Source organism: Anolis sagrei, chromosome 2, assembly GCF_037176765.1.
Source record: "Anolis sagrei isolate rAnoSag1 chromosome 2, rAnoSag1.mat, whole genome shotgun sequence".
Classification (NCBI taxonomy): domain Eukaryota; kingdom Metazoa; phylum Chordata; class Lepidosauria; order Squamata; family Dactyloidae; genus Anolis; species Anolis sagrei.
In genome coordinates, this window is record NC_090022.1 from 158731593 (window position 1) to 158752437 (window position 20845).

Below are 20845 nucleotides of genomic sequence, written 5' to 3' on the forward strand. Positions count from 1 at the left end.
CATTGGACAAGTCACAGGCTTTATGAGGTGCAGTCATTGCTGCTTCTGTTTGTCCTGTTCTTAATTGTGATCTTACAATTTTATCACTGTTCTTGTTGCTTTATCATGTTTATGACTAGATTATTGCAGCATACCACTTTGTAGCTGTCTCAGACAAAATATTCTCCAGCAGATAATACCTCAAAAGTTTTAAGATGATTGTAGCAATGCCAGGCATCAAAATACATTTTCACCCCTGAATTAATCTGACATCATGGCTGATAAATCTCCACTGTTGTTATGCTGCCCTTCAAGATGTACCAGCAAGAAGATGATTAAGGAAAGGATGCCCTTTGATTACTGTTCTGACTTTTCCTTAAGCAATAACACTACCACGTTCATCAAGAATTGATGTTAAAACACACACTCGCAGGCTCATTCACACACTAACTAACTAGGCACATAGCCAATCTGGAAATTGGCAGTCAAGTCTGCAATGTGTGCAGCAAAAACAAGGGAGGTTGCCAGAGATAATGAGCCACCTCTGGCTGATCCAACAGCCCCAGTTCATCATAGCAAGGCTGGGCCGGATATGGCATCGTGCACAGGCTTCCCATGCTGCGTCATGATAAAACAGCCATCAAATGTCCCAAGCGATGTAGTAACAGAGCTCACATCTGCATTTGTAGAGGTTACCAATATAAAGACTTAATTAATTGCATTTCCTAAAAACATCACTTTGTTACTCCAGCTGGATTAATTCTAGACTATAATAACTATCCGTGAATAGAAGAAACAGCTTCAGCAAATCTTGAAGTGTGTGCTCGCTCCTTTTATTATGGTTAGAAAAAGATCAAAAGCTTGTCTTTGCCATTAGCCATGGTTTAGCGTTCTGCCTGAAACATAAAATATGGCCGATTAAGAGTGGAATTGTAGTACTATGTAGTGTGCAAGATCCCAAGTCTTAGGAGAAGCACTGCAACCTTTTAGAATAGGAAAGGGAAGCTATCAAAGCTGGATGGGAAACCTTCCAAAACAAGGGAAAACTCAGGATCACAGAGGTACGGATTCAGCATAGGACCTGACTGAGCTCAGACTCAGCCCAGATTTGGACCAGGACCCTAGCCTTGAATCATAGAATCAAAGAGTTGGAAGAGACCTCATGGGCCATCCAGTCCAACCCCCTGTCAAGAAGCAGGAATATTGCATTCAAATCACCCCTGACAGATAGCCATCCAGCCTCTGTTTAAAAGCTTCCAAAGAAGGAGCCCCCACCACACCCTGGGGCAGAGAGTTCCACTGCTGAACGGCTCTCACAGTCAGGAAGTTCTTCCTCATGTTCAGATGGAATCTCCTTTCTTGTAGTTTGATGTGAAAGTAAGCTTAAATTTGCTTATGGATTCCATATGCAGGGATGGTGATGGCTGCTCTGCTCCCAGATTTCAATATTAATGTCAAAAACATGTAGTATTATTTTTACATAGGATATGTGTTCGATTAGAAAGGTAAAGATAAATATCACGTTAAATAAATCAGTACGGTGAAAAAAACATTCCTAGTAGAAATATCCTTACACAGAGTACAGAACAAGTGAACTTTAATAAGATGGCTCTAATGATATCGGTATTATTTATCAACATAGCTCATTCTAGTAATCAATACTAAATTAAAGTGGAAGAGCTTTTACAATCGGAAGTCCCGCACTTCATTAAGCTTTGTAATTGGGCTGTTTATCTCAGTTAGGAATCTGATTGTCATGACAGAAGCAATCAGGCAATTTGCAGCTATGGTGAGGTTTGCTGGACACCACGATGGCTTTCATTGCAGAGGCACTTCTTATAACTTTGCATATACAGTACTACAGTTCAATCTAGGATGCAAATGATCTAGTTTATTTATTTATTTATTTATTTATTTGCTTTATTTTTATACCGCATTTTTCAGCCTTTCGGCGACTCAATGCGGTTTACAATGCAATTTATATAACAATAACAATTAGTTAAAACACAACATACACGACAGACAATACAAGACAACACAACGTAGTCATCAACGCCTCAGTAAAAATCAGATTCCGTTCTCATAATCCTTCTACCATTCCTTAGTTTGCAAACATTTACAGATGAAATGAGGGAAATAACTCTCTTGCAATACCAATTATTGTCTGAGTGTCTCTCACAGCTGTAATTATAGATTTCAGGGGACATTTTGCCCATTGCCACCACAGCAAAAGCAACACCATTCCCTTGACCCTACTTCGAAAGCAATGTGCACCAGTACACTGACTTTAAAGTAAACTTCTGAAATTCCTTGACAATCCATAGTTTCTATTGGCACAGGCCAGGCATGTAGCTAGGGGGGGGGGGGGCTTGAGGGGCTTCAGCCCCCCCCCCCCCGAAATTCTTAGGGTGGTCCACGAGAAAGCCTTACTGGTACATTATTTAAACTGTTATGTTTATTCATATCATGATCTGATCACCATGCTCAATATATCCCATATGCATGGGGCTATTGGGATAATTATACAAAAGGTTTGCTAGGGTAGATCCTAACCCCCCCCCCCTTTGAATCAAACTCAGCCCCCCCCCCCAAATCAAACTCAGCACCCCCGAATCAAAATCCTGGCTACGGGCCTGACACAGGCAGTCCTTCTATCAAGGCAGACTACAATTGTACAGCATCATTGTGCTCATAGTTGCTGTTACCAATTCATCAACTAGTAGACAACTGTCAGGAACCACTCCTTCTCTGTACTTAGGTAGGAAAGCCCTCAGAGGCAGACAAACAATTTGCTGCCAGCATCACATTCAAAGTCTTAGTTGCTTTGTAGAGTCCCTGAGGTCGGGCTTTAGCACACCAGCTGCAGTAAATCTTGCGAATTGGAAGGTTGACAGTTCAAAGCCCAAGTCAGGGTGAGCGCCTTACCTTTCAGCTCAACTTCTGCCCAACTAGCAGATCGAAAACAAATCTGAGTAGTTAAATAGATACTGCTTTAAAAGCGGAGCGGTATTAGGGCATCCAAACTGGCCCTGGTTCATGGAGCACTACTTTCAACAATAGTGGTTTAAAAAACCAAAACAGAATCAATTCAGCTTCATTCTAGCACTGGGCATGTGATTAAAAGAGTGCTCAAGTTACTTGGGAGACTTAGGGCCCATCCACACATCCATAAAACCCAGTATATCAAGGCAGAAAATCCGACTGTGTTATCTGAGTCCACACTGCCATATATTCCAATTGTAAGCAGATAATGTAGGATTTTATTCAGACGTGGGAGGGCCCTTGGAGGGAACCAAGCACGTTCACCTTTTCTTTCATGGTGCCCTCCTCACTGCTTTCAGAATGCTGTAGTGGGCCTGGTTGATGATTTGTCTGAAATTGCTGGGCTTGAGGATTTCAATAAGATCCTTCAATCTTTTCTCTTTTGAGCTGAGATAACCAAAATGAGGTTTGAATTGGAAGGGAGACAAGGAGGGCACCCCAAGACAGTACTTAAACTCTATGTTCTATATACTATAATATTCTGAACAGCTCATAATGAATCTTCAGACATCAGAAGAGCTGCAAGACCAAGAACAAGCCACGAGAGTCAAGACAAAGATCCACCCAGAGGAAAAGTGTTCTTGCCATACATCAAGGGAACCACTGACCACATAGGGAAGCTGATGAGGAAACACAACATACAAACTATCTACAGACCCACCAAGAAAATCCAATAAATGTTACGTTCAGCAAAGGACAAGAGGGATCTTCTCACTTCTGTGGGAGTTTAACGTATACCATGCAGCTGTGGACAAGTCTACATAGAGACCACCAAACGTAGCTTTGCCCAAACATGAATCAAGGAACATGAAAGACACTGCAGACTACTTCAACCAGAGAAGTCAGCCATAGCAGAGCACCTGATGAACCAACCTGGATACAGCATGTTATTTGAGAACACAGAAATGCTGGACCACACCAACAACCACCATGTCAGACTACACAGAGAAGCCATTGAAATCCACAAGCATGTGCACAATTTCAACAGAAAGGAGGAAACCATGAAAATGAACAAAATCTGGCTACCAGTATTAAAAAAAACTCTAAAATTACAACAGCAAAACAACACAGGGAAAACAATCTGGGACATCTAATCACCTCTCAACAAAAGATTGCTCCAAGCACAGCCAGGTCATCAAATGCTAATCAAGGTGGTCAGTTGAAACAGTCACACCTAGCTCCAGCAGACAAGAGTCCTTTGTCCCACCCTGGTCATTCCACAGATTTATAAAACCTTTTTTCTAGTTCCAACAGACCTCACTACCTCTGAGAATGCTTGCCATAGACGCAGGTGAAACATCAGGAAAGAATGCCTCTAGGACATGGCCATATAGCCCGTAAAAACCTACAACAACCCAATGAATATTGTTCATTGCAGCAAGAAAAACAGCATACAAATGCAATAACTGAGCCAGGAGCATTTGCTCCTTCAAATGTTGTACTCCATGATCAGGAATAATGGGATTTGTGGCTGAACAGTTAAGAACATTTGGTATGTCCAGAGGTTCCCTATCTTTGCACTAAAACAATGGAGATATGGACTAAGGGCCCTTCTACACAGCCATATAACCCAGAATATAAAGGCAGATATCTGCTTTGAGCTGAGTTCTCTGAGTCCAAATACTGCCATATAATCCAGTTGAATGTGGATTGTATACAGTTGTGTGGAAGGGGCCTAAGGACCCTTCCAGACAGACAGGCCCTTTATCCTAGGATCTGATTCTGGATTTTCTGCTTTAAACTGGATTATATGAGTCTGTACTGCCAGATAATCTGGGATAAACAGGAAACCTGGGATATAGGGCCTGTCTAGATGGGGTTTAGGGGTGTCTGGCTCCCTTTCCATCAGAGGCGGCCCTAGGTAATTTTCAATGGTAAGCGAACAGTATTTTGCCCCCCCCCCCCCCCCAATCATTGATATATATTTTCTGTTCATCGTGAGAGTTCTGTGTGCCATATTTGGTTCAATTCCATCATTGGTGGAGTTCAGGATGCTCTTTGATTTTAGGTGAACTATACATCCCAGTAACTACAACTCGCATATGTCAAGGTCTATTTTCCCCCAAGAGCACCTCAAGAGCGCCCCTGGGTAAAATCAACTATACTGCGAATGCTTACTTTGCGTAATGGGTTGAGCTGCCCCTGCTTTCCATAATGCTTTCACATATGTCATACACCAATGCTTTTAGTTTCAGGTTCTTAGAAACTAAACTACTGGGTGAAGAATTACTCAGCATGTGTTCTTAGAGTGATAAAGTTTAACAGCTGAAGATAGCCGTGCATCGCAGGCAAGATGTACTTCTTGATTTAAAAACCAAAGGGCAGGGGGAGAACTGAGTTAGTCAATGTGCAAGTTTTGATAGCAAAGGGGCCGCAACCAAGCTACAAAGTCAGTCAAGACAGATACAGTAGTCCTGAACAGGAGGTGTTGCTGGAGACAGAGGATTTTCAAGGGCAGACTGGAGGAGCGATCCTATTGGAAGACATATCTAGAGGTTTTGGATGTCAGTCATTATATCCCAGCAGTCTTCTGACTATTTATAGGGAAAATGGTTAGAATGTCCTACTATGGGTTTTTTTTTGTCTTTTTAATGGATATACTTTAGTGTATTCGTTAAATAAATTCAATTTAATGTTAACAATACAGTACTTTTATCTGTATTTACTATTTATTTTTTTATAAATACTTTGGGTCCCAGTTGTAGAATACAAGGTAGATGCATATAAATAAAATCATAATAAAACTTCAGAAGTACCAATCAGCAAGACCAATGACCAATGACAAAGGATTGTGGAAGATAAAACTTAAGTTATCTGTAAGGATAAAAATTGGCCCCTCACGAGTAAAAAAAAGGTAAAGGTTGTCCCCTGACATTAAGTCCAGTCATGTCTGACTCTGGGGTGTGGTGCTCATCTCCATTTCTAAGCCGAAGAGCCAGCGTTGTCCATAGACACCTCCAAGGTCATGTGGCCAGCATGACTGCATGGAGCACCGTTACTTTCCCACCTGAGCGGTACCTATTGATCTACTCACATTTGCATACACCACTTATTCCACCATTAATTCTCTAGATTATTGGTTCTGAAAACTGCGAGAGGTTCTATCCTGGGGCCCTCCAAAAATTGCATGAACTACCAAAGATACCCCCTCTCTAAACCAGCAAAGTAACCACAGGTCCATTTCTTGTTTTGAAAAACATTTTTAAAAATTGGGTTGTTGTAGGTTTTTCAGGCTATATGGCCACGTTCTAGAAGCATTCTCTCCTGACGTTTCTCCTGCATCTGTGGCAGGCATCCTCAGACGTCTGTTGGAAACTAGGAAAATCACAACCCGAAAAACCTACAACAACCCAGTGATTCCCACCATGAAAGCCTTCGACAATATATTGTAACAGTTAAAGCTGAACTTGAAAGTCTACTGCAGTTTTAAAAATTGTTGTATGGCAAGATAACTGTAATCTAGTCAAAAGGCTTCTCTGGAGCTTTTCAGGAGAGGCCGCTCGCACTTTCTTTCCCAGAAATAGGGAAGTTCGGAGGGTGGGGTCAAGAGCCATAAAAATAGCATTGGATCTGAAGTAACAGAGGAACAAAAGAAACTTATGAAGCACCAGCATTTTTCAATTTGGAATGTCCTAGACGTACTGGACTTTAGCTTGAGTGTTTCCAAATACTATGTCGAAATGTCTGATAGAGATTATGGAGTTGGAGTCCAACACATCTGGATAACATTGAGGAAGGGATAGAGATGAATTGTGGAAAGCGATGCCTGAGTTCATCTAAAAACAACTGTCCCTCTCTGACCTAAGCTTGCTGTGGAAAAAACTAGTACAAGAGGACAAGAGTAACTGGACAACAAAACTTCTCCTGAGAGATTAGAAGAATAGAGGATCCTAAATTGGAGTTTTTGGCTGCAAAATATAACGTTGTGCTCTGACAACATTTGTTTACCTTTCTGCTAAATTACATGAAACCATAGTGTATGGTTTATGCTACTTAGAATCATAGAATCAAAGAGTTGGAAGAGACTTCATGGGCCATCCAGTCCAACCCCCTGCCAAGAAGCAGGAATACTGCATTCAAATCACCCCTGACAGATGGCCATCCAGCCTCTGTTTAAAAGCTTCCAAAGAAGGAGCCTCCACCACACTCCGGGGCAGAGAGTTCCACTGCTGAACGGCTCTCACAGTCAGGAAGTTCTTCCTCGTGTTCAGATGGAATCTCCTTTCTTGTAGTTTGAAACCATTGTTCCGCGTCCTAGTCTCCAGGGAAGCAGAAAACAAGCTTGCTCCCTCCTCCCTGTGGCTTCCTCTCACATATTTATAAATGGCTTTCTATACAACTTTAGGGAGAAAACAGATCATCCATCTCTCTCTCTCTCTAGTATAGAGTGAAAAACTTCACAATAATCTAGAGGACTTCTATTTTACTTCGAACATATATTCGGACAACCACAATCAAGCAGCTTAGAGGAGTTGTCCAAAACCCTATTATTATTATTATTATTATTATTATTATTATTATTATTATTATCTCACTCTATCTCCCTGGAGGGACTCAGAGTGGTTTCCAACATATATGACAAACATTCAGTGCCAACGAGAAGACATATAAACAAATAACATCAAACAAGACACATCAAACAATATAAAACAGCCTAACTTTAAACTTAATAACAGACAAAACTTAACCAGAAAATAAACTTAGATAACCCAAACAGATATCATCACATATTATAAGCACCTCCTTACTCTTTAACACATGGATGCCAAACTAACTTTCGTTCAGACTTTAATTTTTCTAGTTTCCAACAGACCTCACAACTTCTGAGGATGCCTGCCACAGATGCAGAAGAAATGTCAGGAGAGAATGCTTCTAGAACAAGGGACATTGAATCCATGAAAAGAGAATCCAAATTTTTTAACATAGTGGCCAGTGCTCTATGTTAAAAAAAGTTGGATTCTCTCCTGACGTTTCACTTGCATCTGTGGCAGACATCCTCAGAGGTTGTGAGGTCTGTTGGAAACTAGGAAAATTACCTAATTTGGGTCCCCAGATATTGAATTCCCATCACTTTTGATTATCCACTACCTGGACTGGAGATAATGGGAACTGCCACCCAACAGCACTTATGATTCTCAGGCTGGGAAAAGGTTAAAGGACATTTTAATGTGAGATATCATATCCACAAGTCTTGTATCTAAATTCTGCAGCTTTCCAGATGTTACTGTATCACATCAGCTCTAATCATGATGTCTAATGATACAGCATCTGGAGGGCAATATAAAATGACATGGTGATCCAGATTCAGACCGCGGGCCTTGAGTTTAACACATGTGCTTTGTCACATTCATTGATGCTATCAAAGCCCTCATATTGCAAACAAATCCTTTGCTTGCTGCTCTGCCTTAATTCCAATGATGAGAAAGGTAATTATTTTCAAAACCAGAAAAACAAACTGTTCCTCCTTTCAAGTCTTTGGCTGCCATTTCTTTTTGCCACAATGATTCACACATCCTATGCCTTTATGATCCTAGCAAAGCAGGGTATGTGTTTACAGGCTTGGCAAGTACACATCACCAGCTGGGGTGATGGAGAATGACATTCAGTGGGGCAATACCACTGATATCATTTTGACAGGACAACCTACTAACATAAAAAAAAAAACCTGAGCTCCCAGCAACTCGAACATATACTCTGCCAAACTATTCAGCAGAGCAGCTGCAAGCAATGCAGAGAGGTCATGGCCAGGCAAAACCAAATCCAGATCTGGAGTGCATTCAACACCCCTGGGTTACGGGGGTCAATGACTGGGGTCAAGAGTTGAGTGAGATGCTGAAGAGCCTTGGGCAGGAGGATTTGCTCATTCCTTGGTAAACTTCATTTTTGGACTACATCTCTCATTTCAATGCCAGATATTGATACAGCCAATCCAAAGGTTTTGTACAATTCAAAGTGCTGGTGTTAACCTATAAAGCCCTAAATGACTCCGGCCCTTACCTCTCCGAACGTATTCTCCCCTATGAACCATCAAGATTATTAAGATCGTCTGGAGAGGCTCTGCTCTCGGTCCCACCGGCCTCGCAAGCGCCTCTGGTGGGAACGAGGGACAGGGCCTTCTCGGTGGTGGCCCCTCGACTCTGGAACTCTCTCCCACTGGAGATCAGAACCGCCCCTTCTATCCTGACATTTAAGAAACAGGTGAAGACTTGGTTATGGAGACAGGCATTCGACGAGTGAGCCAACACCCTGAGATATGGATAGAGGATGATGAGCAACGATTTTAGTGTGACGACTGACCATTATAGTTATTGATTGTAATTGCTGTTTTAATGTTTTACTATAATATGTATTATGATGTTTTATTGATTGTATGTAATATTATGGTTGGAAACCGGTCTGAGTCCCTCAAGAGAGGTTAGAAGGGCGGTATACAAAACTTTTAAATAAATAATAAATAAATAAATACCTGCCAGTGACACTGGGCTTCCTACCTGTACTACCTGGAAAAACAGTGCGTATCTCACAAATAGTTCACACTTCAAACTCAACTGATTTAAATCCCAATCTTGAACTCCAAGCTATATATCGAACCTAGAAGCCCTTACCATAATCTAGATTAGGGAAATATAGCAAGATAGATAGATAAATAGATAGATAGATAGATAGATAGATAGATAGATAGATAGATTATTGGTCCCCCCCCCCCCCCAAATGCCACCCTCTCAGCATCTTGACTCAGTCACGGCTTTTGAAGACATGCTGTTAATGGCATTAGACTGCCTCTCCAATTCCTGCCCCGCCAAATTTATGCCTGGCTCTGAGCCACAAACTGACTCAGAGGCACGAGATGATGTATAGTCACAGACAACCAATACTTAAGGCTAAGACCTTGCAAGGGACGGCTAGACGAAAGGGGCAAGTAGTGCTGCTCTCAATTACCAAACAAAGAAAAATAAATCCCAGAGGCTGGAAGAGTTGCAACCTGTGGGGCAAAAAAGGTAATGTGTCCAAGTTCAGTGCTTGCCAGAGACGTACACTAAAATCATACAAAAAACACTTGGAATCCAAGGCAGTAAAAATGTTATACCTTAGAACAAGGGTCTTCAAACTTTTTAAACAGAGGGCCAGGTCACAGTCCCTCAAACTGTTGGAGGGCCGGATTATAATTTGAAAAAAACATGAATGAATTCCTATGCACACTGCACATATCTTATTTGTAGTGCAAAAACACTTAAAAACAAATATAAACGTATTAGTATTTCAATGGGAAGTGTGGGCCTGCTTTTGGCTGATGAGAAAGGATTGTTGTTGTTTTTGGGTCCATTTCAGACTTAGGTTGACCCTGAGCGAGGGCCGGGTAAATGACCTTGGAGGGCCATATCTGGCCCTTGGGCCTTACTTTGGGGATCCCTGCCTTAGAATACTGTATTCTGTCGGTTGTACAATGATGCAATCCCTTCCTAGACCAATTCAAAAAGCTGATCAGTAAAACGTACATTTCCATACCCACCAAGTGCCCCAATTTGCCAGGGACTGTCCTGATTAATCTTCTGCCTTCCTACTTTTTCAGCTACAAGGAGCCCCCGGTGGTGCAATGGGTTACACTGGCTGAACTGGTCAACCGAAGGGTTGGCGGTTTGAATCCAGGGAGCGAGGCAAGCTCCCGTTTGTCAAGCTTCCCATGCGAGAACATGAGAGAAGCCTTCCACAGGATGGCAAAACATCTGGGTGTTCCCTGGGCAACATCCTTGCGGACGTCCAATTCTCTCACACGAGAAGCGACTTGCAGTTTCTCAAGTTGAATGTATTGTCGAAGGCTTTCATGGCCGGAATCACTACCTCTGAGGATGCTTGCCATAGATGCAGGTGAAACGTCAGGAGAGAATGCCTCTAGACCATGGCCATATAGCCCGAAAAAACCACAACAACCCAGTTTCTCAAGTTGCTTCTGACACGAAAAAAAGCTGCCTCTGAATGCCCCAGTTTCTCTTTTTTGCTACTACTTTCCTTCTTTATCCTCAGTTTACTTCAAATGCTACAAGCTGAGTCCAAAGTGCAAAAGTATTGTCCCCCATGAGCTCAGAATATAGAGGCAATAAGAGGCAGAATCTTTCCCTTCTCCATAGAAAAAAAGTGTATATTCTCTCTCATTAACACTCTGATGTTGCTTGGCCACAAAATGACCAAGTTTTCAACTGGGAAATGCTGGAAGGTATGCACATATTCAAAAGGGAAGTTTTCCTCATTTTGCAAAACATCAAAAAGTAATATGGAAAAGAAGAAAAATAACTTCCCTTTTCTTAAAAAAAAATTCAGGAGCCTTGAACGGGCATCTTTAAAGAACTTCAGTCTCATTCTACCTGAGCCTATCTCTGGGGGTTTTGAGACATATGAGAAGATGACTTGTTATCCATGGTCCTTGCCCAACAACTATTCCAGAATTTCATGGAGTAAATTTTCCAGTTTCAAGTTTATGTTAATATCCAAAATATATACATTTGGACTTGTGCTGCAATCAAAGTAAAAAAGTTCTTTCTTTCTTTCTTTCTTTCTTTCTTTCTTTCTTTCTTCCAGCACTATGGAATGTCCAGGGTGGGAGAAATAACTCTTGTCTATTTGAGACAAGTGTGAATGTCGCATTTGGCCACCTTGATTAGCACTGAATGGCCTTACAGCTTCAAAGCCTGGCTGCTTCCTGCCTGGGGTAATCTTTTGTTGCTGACCATGATTGATTCTATGTTTTTCCAAAGGGAAAGTCCTATCCTTGAAAATTCATAATGTAATTTTCATGTGATCAAAGCATGTGTATGAGAGAGGGGATTTTTAAGAATATTTACGTATTATTTTCTTTCAGATTCCTTTTTCTTTGGCTCGGGAGGAATTTTTTTTTTTTAAGAAATGTAATTAACATTGCTAGAAAAGTTGGAATAGTGGTGTTAACAACCTTCCTCAACATGGTGCCCTTAATATGTGTTGGGCAATAAATCACATTTCCCCCTTGCCAGCTTTATCATTTTCCTTTGTAAAAAAAAAAAAGAAGAAAAGAAACCTTTTAAAAGCTTTTAAGGCTTCCCTCTCTGCTTGGTAGCAATGACGATCTTATTCTGAAAAATACTTTTCATTATTGTTTCATTAGTTTGCCAGAGATGTAGCCCCGAAGCTATAGGTCATGGCTACAACAGCTTCTGACTAATTTTCCGGGAGACAGTGTAAATGTGTGTAACATACAAGAACAAGCTTGCTTTTGTTCGTTGCAGCCACTCCAACAATATGGAGTCTGTCAAGTGCAGACATTGCAACTTATAGTGAGCGAACAATGCGCTTTTTAAAAAAGTTGCATTATTCTTAAGTCTCCCACTAAAGAAACATGTCCAAAGCCTTGTTTTTCCAATAAATTTGCTAGCTTTTAATTTGGGGTTCATCAATCTCACTTTATTCTCCCTATGAAAGATGCTGTTGTTATTCTTTTCGCCAGTAGCAAAGCAGTGGTCAAGGATAAGTGTATGCTGGGAAGTCAAGGGGTCACAACATAGCTCGGCTTAATCTATAAGCCCTTAAGGCAAACCACTGTTTACGAGAGCCATAGTCTTCAAACCACTCCACACTGCCGCATTGCACTGTTATGAACATCAAACAAGGTAATGGGTTGTTGTAGGTTTTTTCCATGTTCTAGAGGCATTCTCTCCTGACGTTTCGCCTGCATCTATGGCAAGCATCCTCAGAGGTAGTGAGGTCAACAACCCAGTGATTCCGGCCATGAAAACCTTCGACAAAACAAGGTAATGTTATGAAGGGCTTTCAACATTTGAAATGAGATTACGGTAAACATTTTTTGGAATATGGGGAAAAGCAACACAACAGTGCCTTCAATTAAGAGTCATAAAACACAAAGAGCAACATCTGACTTGAGAGTAATATCCAAGTGAACTCAGAAAGCCCAGAGCATGTCCTGACCTCTGAGAAGTGATGCAAATGCAGGTACTCCTGTTAGCGCCTGCCCTAAACTGAAAACATGTTCTTCTGTTCCTGCCATAAGGTCTGCTTGCCCTCTGGCCTTCTGCGTTTGCCTTTAAAGAAACAGTAACAGCCATCAATCCCTATTGTTCTACACCTTTCCCAACATCTGTGGAAAATTTTCAAAATTATCTCTTGCACTGGAGAATAGAGGGACACGTAGATTCAATGTTATGCAACATCCTGAGTCCTTTTCCTTTCCACTCCCAAACGCAAGCTGTGCTGTTGTATTCACATCCAACATTGCCATTAGTCACACAAAAATAGGCTTTCTCTAGGCATTTTCTAGATCTTCCAGCATCAGGCCCGTAGCCAGGATTTTGTTTCAGGGGGAGCTGAGTTTGATTCGGGGGGGGGGGGGGGGCGCTGAGTCTGAGTGAAAGAGGGTCTACCCTAGCAAACCTTTTGTATCGTTTTCCCAATACCCCCATGCATATGGGATATATTGAGCATGGTGATTATATCATGATATGAATAAACATAACTGTTTAAATAATGTACCAGTAAGGCCTTCTCGCGGACCATCATGAGAACAAAAGCATTCTGAACTAATTTACATTTTCAGATGGTTTTCAAAGGCAGTCCCAGGAAGGGTGTATCATAATAAATGGTTTCATCACTGTGTAACTGGTACAGGAACCTGATCTAAACATACTGGTCCAGATTTAGCTCATTTTCCACCTCTCTTTTACCAAATTTATTGGTTTTTAATGTAAAACAGAGCAGCTGCTTTTTTTCCCCCTGGAAGCCTTTGGTGCTTAACATTTCATGCCTCATTCACTAGACCACAATAAATAATCTAAAACGGCAACTAACAAACAATCCTATGCATGACGATTCACAAAATTGTGGGATTTCTCCTCAAATTTGTCCTGACATTTAGAAAGAGAGACACGTGTACTCTGTTCCACGACTGTCCTTATAAAACCTTTTAACAATTAGGTCAAGCAAAATATTCCAAAAATGCATGCAACATGTTATGGTTGCTAGCAGCTTTTCAGACAAATTTCCTTTCAGCTCTCCCGAGGATTACGGTTTTGGCATTATAAAGAGTATGCTTGCTTGAATATCTGAACAACAATGGTGAGCACTAGTACACTTGAATAGTCCTTCTGGTTAAGAGACCTGAGATGATGGATTCTAATCAGGGGAGATGCTCGCTTTGGCAGCACATATACTAAAATTGGCAAATAGGGCATTGCTCAGTTTTCTCCCCTATTTACACAGAAGGGATTGCAGAATTATGGCGAACCTGGCGGTGCCCAGCGAGGGGCATTGAAAACCTGTCATCCCACAACCCGCATTGTGGACTTACACCTAACCCCATCCCACAGGGAGGGCTTCCCCCCATTGTTGCTAATACAACACAGGAAGCTTCCCATTGCTGCTGTCGTGGCATACATCTGTTTCTCTTCAGTTTAGCTGCAGAGCCCCATTGGAAGTAGCTGTACATCATGAGATGAGAACTGGCAGGCTCCGTGACTAAACTGGAGAGGAACTAGCATATGCCACTGGAAGTAGCTGTACATCAGGGGATGATAACTGGCAGGCTCCGTGACTAAACTGGAGAGGAACCAGCATACGCCATTGGAAGTAGCTGTACATCATGAGATGAGAACTGGCAGGCTCCGTGACTAAACTGGAGAGGAACCAGCATACGCCATTGGAAGTAGCTGCACATCATGAGATGAGAACTGGCAGGCTCCGTGACTAAACTGGAGAGGAACCAGCATATGCCACTGGAAGTAGCTGTACATCATGAGATGAGAACTGGCAGGCTCCGTGACTAAACTGGAGAGGAACCAGCATATGCCACTGGAAGTAGCTGTACATCATGAGATGAGAACTGGCAGGCTCCGTGACTAAACTGGAGAGGAACCAGCATATGCCACTGGAAGTAGCTGTACATCATGGGATGAGAACTGGCAGGCTCCGTGACTAAACTGGAGAGGAACCAGCATATGCCACTGGAAGTAGCTGTACATCATGGGATGAGAACTGGCAGGCTCCGTGACTAAACTGGAGAGGAACCAGCATATGCCACTGGAAGTAGCTGTACATCATGGGATGAGAACTAGCAGGCTCCGTGACTAAACTGGAGAGGAACCAGCATATGCCACTGGAAGTAGCTGTACATCATGAGATAAGAACTGGCAGGCTCCGTGACTAAACTGGAGAGGAACCAGCATATGCCACTGGAAGTAGCTGTACATCATGGGATGAGAACTGGCAGACTCCGTGACTAAACTGGAGAGGAACCAGCATATGCCACTGGAAGTAGCTGTACATCATGAGATGAGAACTGGTAGGCTCCGTGACTAAACTGGAGAGGAACCGGCATATGCTGCCGAATTCAGCCCTGTCTGATGAAGTCATGAATGTGAAAAGGAATGGCAAGCCTGTGCATTTGTGTGCATGCACTACCTAGGATTGACAAAGTGTCTTCCCCTTGTATATTTTCCTGCAAACTGAGATATAGCAAAAATTGGCTTCCTTTTTTTTTTTTACAAAGTTTTACATTAAGTTTTTCCAACCATGCCATAATTAGCACAGCAAGCACATGCTCTTTAGTGACCGCATGGCACACAGGGGCCAGCCTTCCCATTTCAGAGGGAAAAGGAGGAGGAAGAAGAGGTTGCTGAAAAGCTCTTCACTTGGTGACCCTACAGTGGCCAAGCTGAGAGTGAGTTAGAATATGCATACTAAAGCAGGAACATATTTTAATTCATATACCATGTCTAGAGGGTAGCTGGCACCGGGACTGTGGCACAGCTGTCTGAGTGTCAGCTGCATTAAGATCACTTCTGACCACAAGGTCATGAGTTTGAAGCCAACCCAGGTCGGAGTGAGTGTCCGACCAATTGTGTAGCTTGTTGTCGACCTTTGCAACCCGAAAGACAATTGCATCTGTCAATTAGGAAAATTAGGTACCACCTATGTGTGGGGAGGCTAATTTAACAAAATTTACGAGGTCATAAAAAAAGACTCCAGCAAAAGCATGCAGGGAATGCGGAAGTGCTTCATCAGTGGTGCAGATGGACGATGAAAGCGACAGCTCTCCTGGCGGCCAGAAAAAGTTAAATAGTTCTGACTGTCTGTCTATATCTGTTGTGTGTCTTTGGCATTGAATGTTTGCCATATATGTGTACATTGTAATCCGCCCTGAGTCCCCTGCGGGGTGGGAAGGGTGGAATATAAATACTGTAAATAAATAAATAAAATAAAATAATGACATCCACATGTAGATGTAAAGCAAGTCACTGGGATGATGGTGGTGGTTTAAAATGTCTGTGAACCATTGGGCTAGAGCAGAGCTTCCCAAAATGCACACTTTTTAGATATGCATTATTTCACAACACAATAATTCAGTTTACTGGCCCCTTATAAGCGACATGGACACATACCTATATTGTGATAACTAAGTATATGGAGACACAGCATTTCCCATGAAAACTTTTCATTTATATATATTTCAAAATATATGATTTTTAATATAACAACATACATTTCTAAGGTTTTTGTCATTTCTTGTTTCATTCGTGTGACACTTCTGCACACTGCAGCCGACACACTAACATATGGTGACACACAGTTTGGAAATTTATGGGGAAAAGGATGGGCTTTTTGCCAGGTGGAACACAATATCTGAAATAAGATTTTGCCCAGAGTGAGATAAAATTTCTTCACGTAATTGACTTTCCAAAGGTCAAGGGCAAATACAGCCACATTCGGCTATTGCACTAAAAACTCATGGTCCACCACTCTCATACCAAATTCTCTCTTTTGTTCTCCTACTACCCTATTCCACCCAACAGAAGAGTATGCACCGAAAATGGAAGGGAGGGGAAGGCACAGAAGGGCAAAGTCAATTCCAGTGAATCGAAGTACAGTATTCTGAAAAAAGAAATAACACCAAATTTTCGAGCTATGGTATTGCTGACATTTACCTGTAACAGTTTTCCCAATTTTCTGCAGTTTCACCACAACTTTCTGTGCATCTTTGATGCTGGTATCTTTCTTGCTGTACAAGAGTAAACGTTGGGCATCCGAGAACAACCGGGAAACACTGAAGCATTTTGAGAAATTGTAGGAAAGCAAAATGAGACAACATGGAAAGGCATTAGCAGGGGTTTCAAATTTGGTTATATGCAATGAAATTAGCTAAATTCTGGTACCCACAAGGTCCCTTATGGAAGTCCCTTTGGAATTAATTTTGTATCAGTCCATTTTGTGCTTTATAGATTATGTTCTGGTTGTGTGGTTTTGTGCTGTTTTATTACAATTTGCTGCATTTTTGCTGTATGAAATTTCTATTTGGAAAAAAAATAAGTAACTGTCTGTGTTTTCCTTGGTACATTTTATTACAATAGTATTTTGAAGTTTCATTCTTTATGTCAGAAACAACCATTGTGGTCCATGTTACAAAGTACTCATTGCCTTTCAGGCATGATATGACTGAACTCTGATCCAACTGTTGATTAGAAATGTCAAAATGATGGCCTCGAGGACAAAGTACATCTAGACATTTGCCTCTTCAGCTGCAACAGACATGCTCAGACAGAGCCTAGTTCCTGGCATCCAATAAAGAAAAGGAAAGAAATGGTATGGCAAAATGCTAAACTGGCTGATCCTAGTCATGAATAATTGGACATCCCGAGCTTCAATTATCCTTTATCTAAATCAGGGGTCCACAAACTTTTTAAACAGAGGGCCAGGTCATAGTCCCTCAAACTGTTGGAGGGCCGGATTATAATTTTAAAAAATGAATGAATTCCTATGCACAGTGCACATAACTTATTTGTAGTGCAAAAACCACTTATAAACAATACAATAATTAAAATGAAGAACAATTTTAACAATTATGAACTTATTAATATTTCATTGGGAAGTGTGGGCCTGCTTTTGGCTGATGAGATAGGATTGTTGTTGTTGTTGTTGTGTGCTTTCAAGTCATTTCAGACTTAGGTTGACCTTGAGTGAGGGCTGGGTAAATGACCTTGGAGGGCTGTATTCGGCCCCTGGGCCGTAGTTTGAGGACCCCTGATCTAAATTGTCATTTAGATGGGGCTCCCTTCTAAGGGAGGTCCAATCTGTCACCTCTCTGACATCCTTTTTCTGACAGGCAAAGACCTTCATGTTTAAGCAGGCTTTCAACCTTAGCTGACCAGTGTAGAGGGATATGCAGCTAGATTCTTATTGTGAAATATGTACTTTAAATGTTTAATTTTGCGATTAGTGTTTTAACCAAGCCTATAGATTGAATGCTGGACTAGAACTCTGGAGACAAGGGTTCAAATCCCCACTGATCATGAAACCCAATGAGTCACCTGGACAAGTCACATAACTCAAACCCCCTGAGTAAAAAAAAATATTTACAAAAACATTGCATTTTTTCAAATTATTTTCATCCCCAAATATTCCAAATGAATGTGTGGAGTATGTCTTCACAACATTTTGTAGACCCCTTGGTTAATCCCTGCCCCAGTCTATGTCCGCTCTATCCCAATTCCTGTCCTTCACACTTATACCAGAATCATGTTCTGTGGGTGAGATACGAACAAATAGATGGTCTAATACTCACATAGACTTGTTAAAATTCCCCACAATGCCTGGTGACTCCCCAGGTGTTGGGTAGCGGAAGCAAGGATTGTTGGCATTACAGATAATGCCTTGTACCCAAGGCAAAGTTCCAGCTGAAGGCATGGCCTTGTTGGGAAAATGACCTAAAATGCAAGAACAATTGTTTAGGAGGACATAACATTAGGCAAACAGAGCATTTCAACTTCTTCTAAAAGACTACTGTCCCCATCCACCCTACACTGGAAAAAGGTCACTGCTCCATCTTGCCTGGGTCCAACATCAGATTAAAATCCTTCCCTCCATCCAGAAGCGGCCCTAGGTAATTTTCTACGGTAAGCAAACAGTATTTTGGAACCCCCTGCCCCCGCCCCCCCCCCCCACCAATCACTGATATATATTTTCTGTTCGTCGTGGGAGTTCTGTGTGTCATAATTGGTTCAATTCCATCATTGGTGGAGTTCAGAATGCTCTTTGATTGTAGGTGAACTATACATCCCAGTAACTACAACTTGCATATGTCAAGGTCTATTTTCCCCCAAAAGTGCCCCAAGAGTGCCCTTGGGCAAAATCAACTATACTGCGAATGCTTACTTTGCGTAATGGTTGAACCCCACAAATGGCCCTACTTTGACATTGGAGAAAAGAGCATATGACAGTGGTTCTCCTCCAATGTCAAAGTAGGGCCATTTGTGGGGTTCTCCAGATGTTTTGGCTTTCAACTCCCAGAAATCCTAACAGCTGGTAAATACCTGGGGACCCACTGGTTAAGAACCACAGGCATATGCTGCTTTTTGCTGGATTTAATCCCTTCCCAAATAGATATCCTCTTTTCCTTCTCTGTAAGTCTTAAGACACAGAACTGCCAAATTAACAAATGTAAACTGCTCATGTAAAGCACAACATATATTGATGGAGAGGAGGAGGAGGAGGAGGAGGAGGAGGAGGAGGAGGAGGAGGAGGAGACGGAGACGACACTCAGGAAATGATTTTGATGTGCACAATTGATCAGTGGCTACATTATTTGCTTTGGGATAATGCTATGACAACAATGCCATCACTTTTCTTCATATGTTGTTTTACCATCTTTACTTTGCGAGCTTCCAAAGCTAATATGATCTCTTTTGTGCCTTCCAGTTGGCCTAATAAAGATATGACTACAAATTGGATTTGGGTTTTTTTTCTTTACAGGCAACACAGATGCCCCTACAACTTTTTAAAGTAGTTGTTTCTAATATTCAAAGAAGATGTGAATAGCCAACAATAGGTGATGCAAAATAGTATAGCACTTGTGCATTTTGATTGTTGTGTACATCAAGAGATATCACCAAGTGTAGACTCATCAGGGAACACCGGATGACACACTCTACTCTTCTTTGCACCACTATTCAAGGTGTAGCAGGAACCCTGTCTGGTTTCGGGTCTGGGCACCCTAAGCCTTGTAGACAATTATAGGGGAAACGGTTTCAAAATTCTATAGTGCCTGTTTGAACAGAGATTAAAGAGGACGGATGGAATATGCTTGGATATCACAGGAAGTAAAATTGCAAAACCTGTATGAATGGAGATTAAAGTGACCAAATGAAACACATGGACTTGTCAGGAAGTAACCATGAAAAATCTGTTTGAACAGGGATTACAATGAGCAAAGGTAGTATAGTATGAGATCTCAGTAAATAAACCTGTCAAACCTGTTTGGACATCACAAATTCTTTTAGCTCTCAAAAAAAGTCCTATTCACTGAATATGAAACAAGTGTAGAGGTAAAGGTAAAGGTTTCCCCTTGACATTAAGTCATGTCTGACTCTGCGGGTTGGTGCTCATCTCCATTTCTAAGCTGAAATGGAGCTTTGTCCGTGGACACCTCCAAGGTCATGTGGCTGGCATGACTGCATGGGGCACTGTTGCCTTCCCGCCAGAGCAGTACCTATTGATTTACTACATTTGCATGTTTTCGAACTGCTAGGCTGGCAGAAGCTGGGGCTGACAGCGGAAATTCATGGTGCTCCCCGGATTTCAACCTGCGACCTTTCTGTCAACAAGTGCCTATTAATCTACTTGTATTTGCATGTTTTCAAACGGTTAGGTTGGCAAAAGGTGGGGTTAACAGCGGGAGCTCATCCCACTCTCATTCGAACCACCGACCTTTTGGTCAGCAAGTTCAGCACCTCAGTGGTTTAACCCACTGCACCATCATCAATCAACAAGTGGCAGAAATAGTCAGAATAGCACC

The 20845-nt window shown here is 41.8% G+C and overlaps 1 protein-coding gene across 2 annotated transcripts in view; it reads right to left on the reverse strand.

Annotated features, from left to right (window-relative positions):
* ABCA1 (ATP binding cassette subfamily A member 1) overlaps positions 1-20845 on the reverse strand; it is a 162848-nt gene that overhangs the window by 92627 nt on the left and 49376 nt on the right. For both annotated transcript variants that reach the window (XM_060763658.2, XM_060763660.2), the window contains exons 4-5: positions 18617-18758; positions 16983-17101 (exon numbers count right to left, since the gene is read on the reverse strand). In XM_060763658.2, coding sequence (XP_060619641.2) covers positions 16983-17101; positions 18617-18758 — 261 coding nt within the window. The remainder of the gene's footprint in view (positions 1-16982; positions 17102-18616; positions 18759-20845) is intronic.